General features: G+C 38.6%; 1 protein-coding gene across 1 annotated transcript in view; it reads right to left on the bottom strand.

The window, feature by feature from the left end:
* Positions 1–109: 109 nt before the first annotated feature.
* Positions 110–14802, bottom strand: part of MPZL3 (myelin protein zero like 3) — a 23986-nt gene continuing 9293 nt past the window's right edge. Inside the window, exons 2-6 of the mRNA XM_019716277.2 lie at positions 12192–12358; positions 9408–9618; positions 7973–8138; positions 6866–6929; positions 110–2927 (exon numbers count right to left, since the gene is read on the bottom strand). Coding sequence (XP_019571836.2) covers positions 2901–2927; positions 6866–6929; positions 7973–8138; positions 9408–9618; positions 12192–12358 — 635 coding nt within the window. The 3' untranslated portion in view covers positions 110–2900. The remainder of the gene's footprint in view (positions 2928–6865; positions 6930–7972; positions 8139–9407; positions 9619–12191; positions 12359–14802) is intronic.

The following is a 14802-nucleotide window of genomic DNA, read 5'->3' as shown; positions in this document are numbered from 1 at the left end:
TCTTGCTGGGGTACAGCTCCGAGATGAATGGATGGCTGCTTGATGCTGAAAACCACAAACCTCTTTTCATATGACAGTTCTCCTCTTATACGTAGATATACACCAAAAGTAGCCAGAAAGTGCAAAGATGTTTATTAAGTATGATATGGTAAAGATATCAAGAGTTACAATGCTTGTGAACATGGCCCAACAGTGCATATCCTCCTAGAAAAAAAGCAAAAAGAACGCAGTGAAATGCAGCAATTAACAATCGAGCAGTACAACAACTGGGGTCAAAACTTGCTTTTCTGGCAGCAAGTTTTGAGTTGTGCTATTAAATGATAGTCTTGGGCCATTCCCTATGGATCTTTTTATGTCTCCCCTGTGAAACCATAACTGAGTGACACAACAGAGCATTCAGATTCCGGATTTGGCCTCCAGAATTTTTTTAAAGCAGGGACATGCAATGTTCCCTTGTAAAGCACCAGTGCCCAATTTAGGATCTGCAGAGAAGCTGTCCCCAAGAAGCCTGAGGTAACAGGCCACGTGGGAAACACAAAGCATTTTGTAAGTTCACATTTGTTAACAGAATTAAGAGCTCGTTGCACAAACCTCATAAAGTAATGTAACCATAAGTAAAGACTTCAGCAGTCAAAGAAAAATTCTGAAAGGCTTTTAAGCCCTTCTGAAGCCTTCAAAATTAAATTCCCTTTCTAGACAAGGCTGGTCTCCATACAGTGTGGTAAGAACTCGTGGAGCAGCAAAAAGAAAAATAGGGAATAGCACCTTAGAAGATATTAAAACAGAGCGTTAAAAAACACACACACTTTATCTTCCTTCCATCCTTCAAGAAAGCAGGTGTCCAAACACTGCTTTGTGCTCCTTTGAAGAAGAAGAAGAAGAGCTGTAACCCAGACCTCAACATAAGCGATGAAGAAGAAAACTGATAGCAGCCTTATGACTGTGACGTGAACACAAACCCACGGAGCAAAACTAAATTATCAACTTACTCTCCTCCCATGAAGGACTCTATTGTTCAGTCATTTTAAAAGGACTGGTTCAAATCATGATCAAGTCTACAAAATTACACTACTAAGGATTCACACAGCACCATATGCCTAAAGTGACAAACATACCACACAGCATTAATCCTCAAAACATGCCCGAAAGGAAATTACAAGCAAACCTAGCTAAAACTGTTTCCCCATTTAATGGGATGTGGCTTTAACTGGCTTCCCGTAACTTCATTGCTTTCTCAGATAAACGGGGACCCAAAAAAAGTCTGCTTCACAATTAGATCTCTATCTTCAAATCTCCTAGCACCCAATTTATTTACTGTCATCGCTCAAACTGTTTTCTTGTTTCTTTTGAGGTGCAGATTGGCCCAAAAGATTGACGCCAGACAACCACATACTTAACAAGTAGCCCAAAACTGTGAGGTTTAACCACTGGAAATGTCTACTATCAATCCGGTCGTGCCTCTTCTACTTTTTTCCATGACTAGAGGTAAATCATGTCTAGTAAGTAATCAGTCTCTCTAATCTACGGACTAGGTTAACAAAAGAGGCCAGGGCTAATCCATGAGACAGAGCTAACAACCCAAATTTTTAAAAATAGATCTTGGCAAAAAAATGTAAAAGTGGTTTTTTAATAACATGTACAGTGTATAATGCTATAATATGGAAACCTCCTGAGCCACCCAGTGAAGATCCGTGAAAAGGGACTATCCTATTGAAAAAACAAAGATGGGGGGAGGGGATAACTTTTGTCTCTCATAATTGAGAAGTGAACTCTATCTCTCTATTACAGAGGACTACATTGTCAACCCTTCCTGACATGTCATATATATTTCTTAATGGCTTATAGAAATTCCCATATAAATCAAAATTTGAAAGGTTGCTGTAGGAAAATAGAGGAAACATATAAGGTATTGAGAGACCAGAAAGGAAAAGTACAGGTGATGCACAACATCACTTCCTTATCTCAAGTGTTACGCAAAAACAGTTTGCAAATACCTCAGTTCACTCGTATTTGTGCATTTTAGAGTCAAAAATTTTTTGAAAAATAACACAGGTTAAAAGAGCATTTCATTGCAAATAACTAGTAAAATAGTCTATACATCCATACAAAACCTTTTGAAAAGTTCTTGCCTCTGATCTGAAAAGTCAAGAAGGAAACCATTAATCAGTCAGCTTTAAGAAAGTAAAGTAACAAACTGCACCTGGCAAATTGCACCTGTACCTCACCATTCCTTTCCTTAATTGTAAATTGATGACACTTTAATACTTTGAAAACTCAATCAAAGCAGACCACTGATTCTTGATCCTACCAGCTCTAAGGAAACTAGTGTTATACACGCCAAGAAACTCAAACATAATCAATGAGATAATCAAACCAATTAATATATGCTGTGTGCTAACTCACAGCTGAGAATGTTCATGGAGCAAAAAAACTAAGAATCCTTATTCCAAACAAACATTTTATCTGGTAGCAAGCACATCAAGAAGCTACAAGCTCCGTTTCATTTAAAAAAAAAAAAAAAAACGTTTGGCATCAGCGCTGTGGCCAATACTTAGGATTCTTCCTCAAATAATTGGAAGAAAACATGTAATACATTCAAGATCAAAGATCAAATAAAAAGTACCTTTCTGTTCAGGAAAAGAATGTCTTCATTCAATTAGAGTATAAGTTATTAAAAGGGATAGTTATGAGTCTCTTCTGAAAGTTTTTGAACAGTTTATTAATACAAAAAGAACATTTCTTCAATAAATAAATGGTTCCTAAAGTTTTTACTGATGATTTTCAGAAACCTCCGTCATTACTGTCCAGGCCAGCTCCACTTCTTTGAGAAGATTTAGCTGCCAGTGGAATGAGATATTTTCTGTTAGTAGGTGATTCTTCTAATGTCATGCAGACTTTCATCAGTATGTCTCTTCATAGTCTGAATCCTGGAGGAGAAAGAACAGTAGTTGTGTGTATGTGACATGCATGTGGTGTATATGTGAAGTATAATGCCACAGTCAGAATTTAGCCAAAGGCCACACATTACCATCCCATTTTACACATCCCACATTACACATTTATTGGGGAATATTGGGGAACAATGTGATTTTCCAGGACCCATCAGCTCCAAGTCAGGTCGTTGTTTTCAATCTAGTTGATCAAACCAGTGACCTTGCTGTTATGAGCACTACAGTCTAACCAACTGAGCCAACCGGCCACCCACCAGCAGCTCAGCTCCAAGTTAAGCCGTTGTTTTCACTCTATTTGTGGAGGGAACAGCTCACTGGCCCATGTGGGAATCAAACCGGCGACGATGGTGTCACAAGGGCTACGCTCTAACCAACTGAGCCAACCGGCCACCCGAAACTCCTCTCATTCTTTAACATACTCATATACATGCAACCCCTCAGTAAATCCTTCTGGCTTTACCTTCAAACTATAATCAGAATACAACCACATCTTACCACCTCTACCACCACCACCCTGATCCAAACTAACACTAACTTCTCTCAATGGCATTATTGCTAAAGTCTCCTAATTGAGTTCTCTGATTCTGTCAAGATCCCTTACCATCTATTTTCAACACAGAAGCTAAAATGATCCTTTTAACACATACATCAGTTCATAGTGCTTCTCTTGTCAAAAACCTCCAGTGGATTCTGTTTCATTAAGAATAAATGTCTTCTCAGAAAATTACAAGACATTGAAGAAAAAATTAAAGATGATACAAATCAATGGAAACACATACCATGCTCATGAATAGGGAAAATTAATATAGTTTAAATGCCCATACTACCCAAAGCAATCTATAGATTCAATGCAATCCCTATCAAAATACCAATGGCATTTTTCACAGAACTAGATCAAATAATCCTAAAATATATGTAGAACCATAAAAGACCCCAAATAGCATGGCAATCTTGAGGAAAAAGAACAAAGCTAGAGGTAGCATGCTACCTGATATTAAAATATACTACAAGGCCATAGTAATAAAAATAGCATGGTATTAGCATAAAAACAGACACATAAATCAGTGGAACAGAATAGACAGCCCAGAAATAAATCCATGCCTATATGGTCATTTAATCTATGACAAAGGAAGCAAGAATACACATTGGGGTTAGAGAGTCTATTCAATAAATGGTGCTGGGAAAACTAGACAGATACATGCAATAAAATGAAACTGGACCACCTTCTTACTCCATATACAACAATGAACTCAAAATTGATTAAAGACTTAAATGTAAGACCTGAAACCATAACACTCCTAGAAGAAAACATAGGCAATAAGTTCTCAGACATTACCCTTAGTAATCTTTTTATTGCTATATCTCCTTGGGGAAGGGAAACAAAAGAAAAAAATAAATAAATGGGACTACATCAAACTAAAAAGTTTTTCCACAGCAAAGGAAACCATCAACAAAATGAAAAGACATCCTACTGAATGGGAGAAGATATACGCCAATGATACATCTTTTGGGTTAATATCCAAAATTTATAAGACACTCATACAACTCAATACACACCAAAAAAAGGCAATTAACAAATGGGCAGAGGACCTAACTAGATGTTTCTCCAAAGAGGACATACAGATGGCAATAGACATGAAAAGATGCTCGACGTCACTAATCATCAGAGAAATGAAATAAAAACCATGAGATACCACCTCACTTCTGTCAGAATGGCTATCATCAATAAATCAACAAATAAGTGTTGCGAGGATGTGGATAAAAGGGAACCCTTATACACTGTTGGTGGGATTGCAAATTGGTGCAGCCACTATGGAAAATAGTACGGAGGTTCCTCAAAAAATTAAAAATAGAAGTACCATATGACACAGCAATTCCACTCCTGGGTATTTATCCAAATAAATCCAAAACACTAATTCACCCCTATATTCACTGCAGCACTATTTATAATAGCCAAGATATGGAAATAACCAAAATGCCCATCAACAGACAATTGAATAAAGAAATCATGGTACATATATACAGTGGAATATCACTCTGTCATAAAAAGGAATGAAATCTTACCACTTGCAACAACATGGATGGACCTAGAGGGTATTATGCTAAATGAATTAAGTCAGACTGAGAAAGACAAATGCCATATGATCTCATTTATCTGTGGAATCTAAAGAACAAAATAAACAAACAAACAAAACAGAAACAGATTCATAGATACAGAGAATAAATTGGTGGTTACTAGATGGGAGGGCTGAGTGAGAAAGGTAAAGGGATTAAGAAGTACGAATTGCTAGTTACAAGTCACGGGGATGTAAAGCACAGCATGGGAAATACAGTCAATAATATTATGATAACTATGTGCAGAGTCAGATGGGTAGCAGACTTATTGGGGTTATCACTTTGTGAGGTATATAAATGCCTAATCACTATGTTGTTTTGTACAACTAAAACTAAAAAAAATAAATAAATAAAAGTCCAGGTCATTACAATCACTATAATGCTCTATAAGATATGACATTATCTCTCTGAAGAAATACTATTCTTCACCTTGCTCACTTCATTCCCACCACATTGGTCTCCATGCTGTTCCTAGAATATGCCAATCATGCCCCTCCTCAGAGTCTTTGCACCTACCATTTCCTCTGTCTAGAATGTTCTTCTGCATTAGACATAAGGCCAAATCTACTTCTTTTAGGTGTTTGCTTAAATACCATTTCAATGAGAGTATTCCTGACCAGCCTAGTTAATATCACATCCCCTGTCTAACCATCCCACGTCCCTTTCCTATTTTATTTTTCTCTATAGCATTAAGCACCATCTGATATACTGTATACTTTACTTTTTTTTAATTTAGTTATTTTTTTGTACCCCAATTTAATAGTAGGTGACATTTCCTGTGTCTTGGAGAATGAGTTTTCCAGACATGGAAGGAATGTAAGTTCTTTGACAGCAGGGGCTTTTGTCAGTTTTGTTCACTGCTGTTTCCTAAGTACCTAGAATCATATCTGACACATGTCAGATGCTTAGTGAGTAACTGTTGAATGAATTAACATCTCAAATGTGGGTAATAATCTTGTAGACATTAACTTATTTTGCATTATCAAAATATTAAAACCCTAAAAGGTGGTATTAGATCCTCTCTACTGGCACTATCAGCCTTTCTCTCATCTTATCTATTGCACTCAAGTACATGTGAGAAAGAAAAACAAAGAACACTATTGGGCTGTGGTCGCCTGGCCAAGTGCTGAGCTTGGCAATAAGTACAAACAGGGCTCAAGTTTAAACCCTAAAATGACAGGTATGCTTCATATTACATCATAATTTGCTTTCGACTGTTTCTAACTGTACCACATCACAGAGTCTTTCTTCCTCCTCGGATCCCTGGGACAGCCACACAAGCCTACCAATTACTGCAGGTGCTCAAAAGGGGAGGGATGATGGCCTTTTGAAATTTAAATCAAAATTCAGGTCTTCCAACCTGAGTATTTCTTATTGACAAAGCCATAACGTCACTTAAAAGGTTATGTCACTCTAATTTCCTGGGAAAACAACCGAGGTTCTGCAGAAAAGTTCAATTCAAGGCTCTGGGTCCAGCCAAAGTCTCCTAGTATGACCTTAGTAGCATAGGACACTCCTCTTTCAGGATGTTCTCAGTCAGTCAGCAGACACTGCTCTGCACAGTCTCCCTTCCCTAACCTCATGGCATCATTCTGTGCCCATGAGACAGCAAACAAGATAATGCTTAGAGTTGGTGGGGGCGTACCTTGAGATCAAAATGCTTTGGAAGAAGGCCTTGGCCGATACCACGCTTTGGGCCTACTGGCACGCCCTCTGCTGCCACTGAGGGCAAAGGATCCCCATAAGTATGCAAACAAGTGAAACATGAATAGGGAACAGAAGAAATTGCACGGGCTTACCAAGCACTCAGCACAACGGACACAAATCCTTGCCATGCAGTCATCCCCCTCCTCTTGGTCAGTGCTGTAGAAAGAAGACAAACCAAATCAGAACAATCCCTATCTCAGTATAGCCGAGCAGTTAAGAGCACAGGCATTGAAGTCAGATAGGTCTGTTTTAAATCCCAGTTCTGCCACTTACTAACAGGGTGACTGGGCAAATTACTTAAGCTCCAGGAACCTGTTTCCTCATCTGTAAAATGCAGATATTACCAGCTACACTTAAAAGATAGTGGTTAGGAGTAAATAAAAAACACGTACCACAGTGCCTGGCACATAGTAAGTGCTCAATAAATGGAGCACCAACCATGGCTGAGGCATTGTGCTGGGCTGGGGATAAAGACATAAATAAAGCACAGTCCCTTGAAGAGTTCACAATCTCATGGGGGTGAGAAACCTGCTGAAACTTAACAAGTCCATTCTAATATAATGTGTTAAATGTTTTAATGGAGTTAAAGTCAAACTGCTATGGCAGCAAAGAGGAGGGAGTGACAAATTTTCCCTGTATGACTCAGGGAAACTCAAGAAAAGGGGACATTTCAGCTGGGTTTTGGAGGATATAGAAGAGTATGCCAGGAGAAAAAGGGAGAAAGGGGATTCCAGGTGAAAGAATGTGGGGTGGGTGGTGGGGTGGGCAGACCTGAATGTGTACAGCATGTTTAGAGAAGAAAATAAGCTCATTGTAGCTGGAATGTGGAGCAAATGAGAAGAAATAGTAGGAAACAATGTGACTTGTTGGAATTTCCTGTTAATTTTGAAGGAATGAGATTTCCAGTTCAGAATTTATATTCAGAACCATAGCATTGTACAATCTGATTTCCAAAGCAGGAAACTATGATCATACTCTCAACCCCTCGACCTCTCTCCAAGTTAACATCCACAGGTTTCGCTTTCAACCTTCCTTTTAGGACTGCTCAGCAGAACTATTCTCTTCAAAAGGAAATTTCACCAGAACTAAATTCAGCCCAGAAGAAAGGAAGGCATGGACACAGGGGCCTGGGTACTATCCACAAAGTAGGAATCTGAAAAGGAAATGGGTTTACGGCTCAGGGCTCCAGCTGGACTTACTCATCTGAAACCTCAATAGATGACTTCTTATAGCCAGACTTGCTCCTCTTCTGCAGCCCTGCAGACTTCCTCCCCATTCTCACCAGCAGCAGAACCACCACCACAGTTGAGGGAATGAAGACAAGAATGGAAAGAAGGGCCACAGAGGAGAGCATGGTGCCAAAACCTAGAGAACGTAAAAGAGAAGAACATGCAAAAATGTTTCCTTTGACATGAGATAGGTTTTACTTTTGCTCTTGTATTTATTCTCATTACAAAAGGAATAAATTCAATGTAGAAAAGGTTGAAAATACACACATAAGAAAAAGAATAAAACTTTGCCCATAATCCTCCTACCTAGGATTAACACGTTAGTATCTACCTATTCACTCTTCTTTCTAGGTATATGTGAATATGAGTCTGCATAGAGGGAGAAGAATGTACATTTTTAAAAGTATGAATCATATTTTACATATTATTTCTAACCTTTTTTTCTTAATATATGTTAACTATTTGCCATGTCATTAAAGTTTCTTCCAGATACGACTTGTAATGGCTGCGTAGTATTCTACGATACTGAGCAGCTTATTGACGCAGTCCTCCAATGCTGGACACTCAAGTCCCTTCCAGTTCTTTGCATTTATCAGTTATGTTATGACGATCATCCTTGTACATAAATCTTCATGCTTAGCTCTATTTCTTTTAGATAAATTTTGTACATGGAATTACTAGATCACAGGGTATATATACTTTTAAGGCATCTGTTTCATACTATCAACTGTTTTCCAGAAAAACTGTGTCAGTTTCTACTCCCACCAGCAGTATGAATGTACCTATATCTTTGAAACTTATGATTTATTGTCTTAAAAAGAAACACATAATGCAGTCCTGTATCTTTAAGTCTTTAGTTCAAATCCAACTTAGAACTAAAATGACCACTCAATAGTCACCAGGAAATAATGTAGAAAAAAATAAGATCAGTCCTTACCTACTCTCCTTGTTTCATACTAAAAGGAAACTGCCGTTCTTTGCAACATAAAAGAAATGTGCTGCCTCCATCATTAGAGGGGGTACCTTTTCAAGACACAGGCAAGATCACTGTCTCATAACTGAGGCCATGAAAATATTAGTGAAACCAGAATGACTTATATTGCACACAGATAACAACCCTCCATTTATTCAAGGATTTGTCACACATCCCACAAGACCTCTGGTCACCGAAAGTTTAAAAAACAAAAAAGGATAATGGAGAAACTATGACAATATTTGAATAAAAACTTCAATTTGCAAAATAAAGATTAAAAGATTCACCCTAATAGACAACTCAGGATGGCAGAATGCTCCAATGACCGACTGGCTTACAAAGATAGGTAGCTATGCTTATCATTGAGCTCTCCAAAAAGCACAATAGTAGTCAGCGAGCACTGCAGAAGAAAGTTGGTGACAGTTAGCTTACCCCTTTCTGTGACTATTAGCTCTGTCATGGGAATATTATGATGCACGTCTGGGGGATTCTTCACAGCACAGCTGAACGTCCCATTGTCCTTTATGGTAGGGTTGTTAATGCTTATGGATGCATCCCCTTTGTATACATCTCCAACCCAGGAAATTCGATCTCGAAATGTGCCTGCTGTGGTTGGGTACTGGAAGGACTGATAATGAAAAATCTAAGAAAGAAACACCATGAGAAACAAAACGTTAATTTGGAAAATGCAGTGAAAGTGTAAAGCTAAGTAGGTCTAAAATAAAATACAAATGTATAATGGGTTTTCTCAGTTGGGCATTTTTTTATGCTTTGTTCATCTCGATTCTACAGGTTAAAAAGACAGGTTAATCAAACATCAGAAAAAGGCCTGACGAAAGAATCCTGGCATCCTAACTCTTGGACCTCTTCTAAATGCTCCTTAAAGTCCTAAAGCAGTAGTTCTTAGTTGGGGGGCAATTTTGCCCTCCAGGAGACATTTGGCAATATCTGCAGACATTTTTGATTGTCACAGCTTGGGGGAGTGCTACTGGCATCTAGTGTATAGAGGCCAGGGATATTGCTAAAAATCCTACAAAGCACAGGACAGCCCCCATAACCAAGAATTATCAGACTCAAAAGGTCAACAGTGCCAAAGAGAAGCCCTATTCTAAAGTAGTACCTAGTATTTGTAGAGTGCTGTATGGTTTGCGAATGACTTCTACACATTTACTCATTTGAGCCTCAGAACAAAACTGAACTACACATGGGGAAGGTATAATTATTCCAAATTTACAAAAAAGGGAAACAAGGCCAAAAACAAAAAACTAAGTGAGTTACTCAAAGGCACATAGCTAGCAAGTGGGAAAGGGGAGATTTTTTATTTATTCGCAAAATCACCAAGAGGATATAATATAATCAAGCCTTTCTCAAGTTATCTTGGCAATTAATAAAAACCTCACATCAAAAGCATTATCAGTACTCAGTGAATATATGCTGAATCAAAACGATGCTGCTTCAGATTGGTAATCAGACACTTCATCGGAAAGCACCTAATTACATCTGGTGGTAGGCTGAGCAGGTACTACAGGTCAATATGATCTCTCTCTTATGCAAGAGTCAAGGCTTTCCTCTTTGTTTACTTAGTACTTCCCCACTTAGGGAACAATTGCCCAATTTTGAAGAGCAACTTCCCAAAGAAGATGCTGAATCACTTATTGGTTCATTTGTTCATTCATTCATTCATTAAGTATTTACTGCACACCCACTATGTGGTAGGCACTGTGTTAAGCAAAAGGATATAGTGGGAACCAAACAAGCACAGTCCCTGCTGTCCTGGAATTTACAGTCTAGTGGGAAATAGATATTAAAAATAATAATAATACGCGTATGTGTATTCCAAAGAGGGAGGTCAAGAATGCCTACCACTGATTATTAGCATCAACATAAAAGGGTTTGAAATTCCTTATTGACAAAACAAGACCTGCTGTGTATCTTCAAGATTAATCCAACCTCTACTTCCAAGTTAAATTACTGATACTCAAATCCTTCCTAACTGATTAGTCTGGCAGAACCCTGACCATGTAATTGCAACATCATGTTGTGATTTTAAAGGCCCACTAATGCCAACTTGGATTAGCCAAATTTCTGACCAGCCTCACAGAGAAGAGCACTGCACGAGAACTACTTGCAGTTTGCATTTAAGGTTTCTGATGCAAGAAAATCCCCATTGCTTGCCCTGTCCTACTTTTGGCCAAGGAGGCAGAGCCAAGTAAGGCCAGCCATAGTTTCCAACCACTCAAAATAAAGTGAACTATTTTAAGTCTAAAGAAAAAAGGACCACAAATACAGCCTTGCCACCTTCACTGGAGCTACCTACCTAGCTCCAAACTACGTGGCATTCAATAATGGCTCCTAAAACAAAATTCAAAGCTATACATTAAAATCAAAGCGAAAGTTTTTGCAATGAAGGAAACAGGAAAAACAAATTAAGGATATTTTCAAAAGTATAATCTTACATACAGCTATGATGTTTACATTCTTGACAACATCTATCCTCAGCTAAGGATACTTCTGGAAGTATAGAAATTTTTTTGTTTGTTTTTATAGCACTGCAATCTTCAATTAAACATCCACAATGGGATTTGAACCATAAATATGTTTTATATGTGTGACTAAGGTATATCGCTTCTAGTATTGAAAGACCATCTGTCATTAACAGCGTTTGCCATCAACATAAGGCGCCACCATTTCCTTCAAAGGGAGCTATATAAATCAATGCAGATGTTTACACACGGGGAGAAGATGCCAAGATAAATGTACAGAGTATAGATAGACAAGCAGATACACACACTGAGACAACATCATAGGACAAGAAACGATCAGCTTTAAGAGAAAGAATGTCTATGACCTATAGAATTTTTCTGTACAGTCCTGAAGGTACCATTTTTTTAGTACATGGAAAATGAAAATGAAGCTATGAAGCCATGCAAAAAGAAACAACAAAGGGGAAACAAAATTAAACCACATTTCCTCTGAGTTTCTCACATTTTTTTCCCTATAAGCTTATTTGCAAAACTCTTAACATAGAAGAATAAAAAGCCCTACATGACCAAATGAATGCCATGTGGGGTAGAAGCTCATCTCCCATTAAAATAGAAGTTCATCTTCTATTCTTAGATGAGAAGGACTAAAAGAGACGGGGACTTGGAAAGAGAGGATTCCAGAGCTGTTGACCACAGATGACTCAAAGAAAATTTTTTAAAGGTATATACTTACTGATTCTGTGCGACTGCTGCTGGGTGGTCGATATGTCCAGTCTATGGTGAGTTTGTCAGTGACAGATGAAGTCGACTTGAAAATGCATTTCAACTTGACCTTTTCTCCAACATAACCCCTAACATGGGCATCCACTTTTATCTCCAAGGAAAGGACAATGTGAACACCTAATCAAAGCAAGCCCAAAGACTTAAAATGTTTTCATGTGATGAGTGAACAATTAGAGATGCTATTTATCCTTTTTTAGGGCTCTCATGAAAAAACTATAGCAATAGGGCGGCCGGATGGCTCAGTCGGTTAGGGCGTGAACTCTGAACAACAGGGTTGCCGGTTCGATTCCCATATGGGCCAGTGAGCTGCGCCCTCCACAACTAGATTGAAGACAACAAGCTGCCACTGAGCTTCTCGAGGGGCAGCCGGATGGCTCAGTTGGTTAGAGTGCGAACTCTCAACAACAAGGTTGCTGGTTCAATTCCCACATTGGATGGTGGGCTGCGCCCCCTGCAACTAAAGATTGAAAACGTTGACTGGACTTGGAGCTGAGCAGCGCCCTCCATAACTAGATTGAAAGACAACGACTTGGAGCTGATGGGCCCTGGAGAAACACACTGTCCCCCAATATTCCCCAATAAAATTTATATTAAAAAAACACAAAAGAAAACCATAGCAATAAATATCTTCTCATGCAAGCCCAAAAGGACAAGGAGCAGATCTCTGCATCACTCAAGGGTAGTATTTTTGTCATTTTACAATATTAAATCATAGAATGAATGCTTGGATAGAAATTTAAAAACTGGTCACACCAGCATTTTTCCAAATACAGACTAGTGGTTAAGTACAAACAAGTGGGTCAGCCCACAGCAAGCTAAAAAACACCACCACCCATTCACCCGACACGCACACACTCCAGGAATATGTCAGCTGTTGTGGTCTAAGGAACCTACTCCACGTGCTATATGATTGTAACCTGAAGCTACCACTGCCTTAACCACCAGCAAAATGAGAATAAGAAAAGACAATAGGACATTTTTTTCCCCAAAAAAATTTTATAAAACTGCCCCCAAGGTTCTATATAGTTTTGTTTTGTTTTTTCCTTTCTTGAAGCTGGTTAATGGATCACACATCCGTTTACATTTTAGAATGCATTAAGTTGAGAAAAACAGAACAACTCAATGCATTCTAAAATGTAAAAATAAGATACCACGTTTAAATTCTCTAGAAACTTACTCTTTCCAAAACCACTTCATATATTCAAATTTGACAGTCCCCCTACCCCCAAAGAGTTGGCACTTTCTTCTGACCAATCTTCTCTGCTTTCAGAGAACAGTGGATAGAATAATTTACCTTCTACCAGGGAGCCATCTTTTAAATGTAAGCCACTAGGACTTTATTTTTCCTGCTTCTTTCTCTACCACAATAAGCCATGATTCTTCTGAAAGGCCAAAGGCAAACAGAGCAGCAAGGTTTCAAAAGACGGCAAACCCACACATTATCCTGAAAACCAGCTGTTCCTCTGGTAGAGGCAGGATACACATCCCAGCCCTACCACTTGCTAGCTCTGTGGTCTTAGCAAGTCACTTTACTTCTTCAGTTTCTCACCCTGGCTGGAATGATGATAATCGTGCTTATCTTAGAAGCTTGCTGTGAGGAATAAATGAGTTAAAACACGTACAACATTGAGACACCCACCTAACCCAAAGTGCTCAATGCATGAGACAACTTCAGCCTCATGACTGCCACCTCTTCAGTTCTGCCTACACTCTCGCAACCTTTCCTATCACAGACACAGTTGAGTCATCCATTCCACTGCCTTTACCTCTGATACTTTGAATCATTTTTCTTCCTCTTCTCTAGACAATCTAGTCTGTTCACATTCCTCTTAAAGGAGGAGACCAAGTCTAAGCTTACAACTCTAATAACAATCCGACCCATCCCAAAAATGAGAATTACTTCTGGTTCACACATAGCATCCTCTCTCACTTTGCCAGGCTAAACTTGTCATTCCTTTGATGTCTTTATGAATGCTTTTCCTCTGCCTGGGAAGCCTTCATCCCTCAGCCCCTACTGTCTCCTGAGCCCTCACTCCTGACCCACCTTACTTATCATCCAAGATCCAGTTTTAAAAACTGGAAGATGGAAATGAATGGATAAACTACACTCTTCCCATACCCTATTCCTTTATTCTAAAACATAAGTATAGTAGAGAGATTTTAAAGTATGGATTTAGAATTAGACAGACCTGGACTTGCTTTCTAGCCCAGCTACTTTCTAGCTGAGACCTTGATCACAGTTACCTAATTTTTCAACCTTCAGTTTCCTTACTTGGTAAATGGAAATAATAACAATGGGAATAATTACTGTGAGGATCTAATAAGATTAAATAAGATAACCACAAAATGCTTAGCATAACACCTGAAATTGAAACTTTCAATAAATGTTAGCTGTTATCATTAAAATAAACGCCACAAGCATTCAAAACCCTTCAACAATTCTGTATTGGGCTATAAAATAAAATCCAAATAGTGACAATCTGGCTCCAAATTTCTGCTGCTTTACCCACCTACCCACCCCATTCTGTTCACCATGCCCAGCATGTCCTGCCATTTCCTAA

The sequence above is a fragment of the Rhinolophus sinicus genome, linkage group LG06 (genome assembly GCF_036562045.2).
Source record: "Rhinolophus sinicus isolate RSC01 linkage group LG06, ASM3656204v1, whole genome shotgun sequence".
Classification (NCBI taxonomy): Eukaryota; Metazoa; Chordata; class Mammalia; order Chiroptera; family Rhinolophidae; genus Rhinolophus; species Rhinolophus sinicus.
Note: the sequence above shows the minus strand (reverse complement) of the source record. Positions and strands in the feature narration are given on the sequence as shown.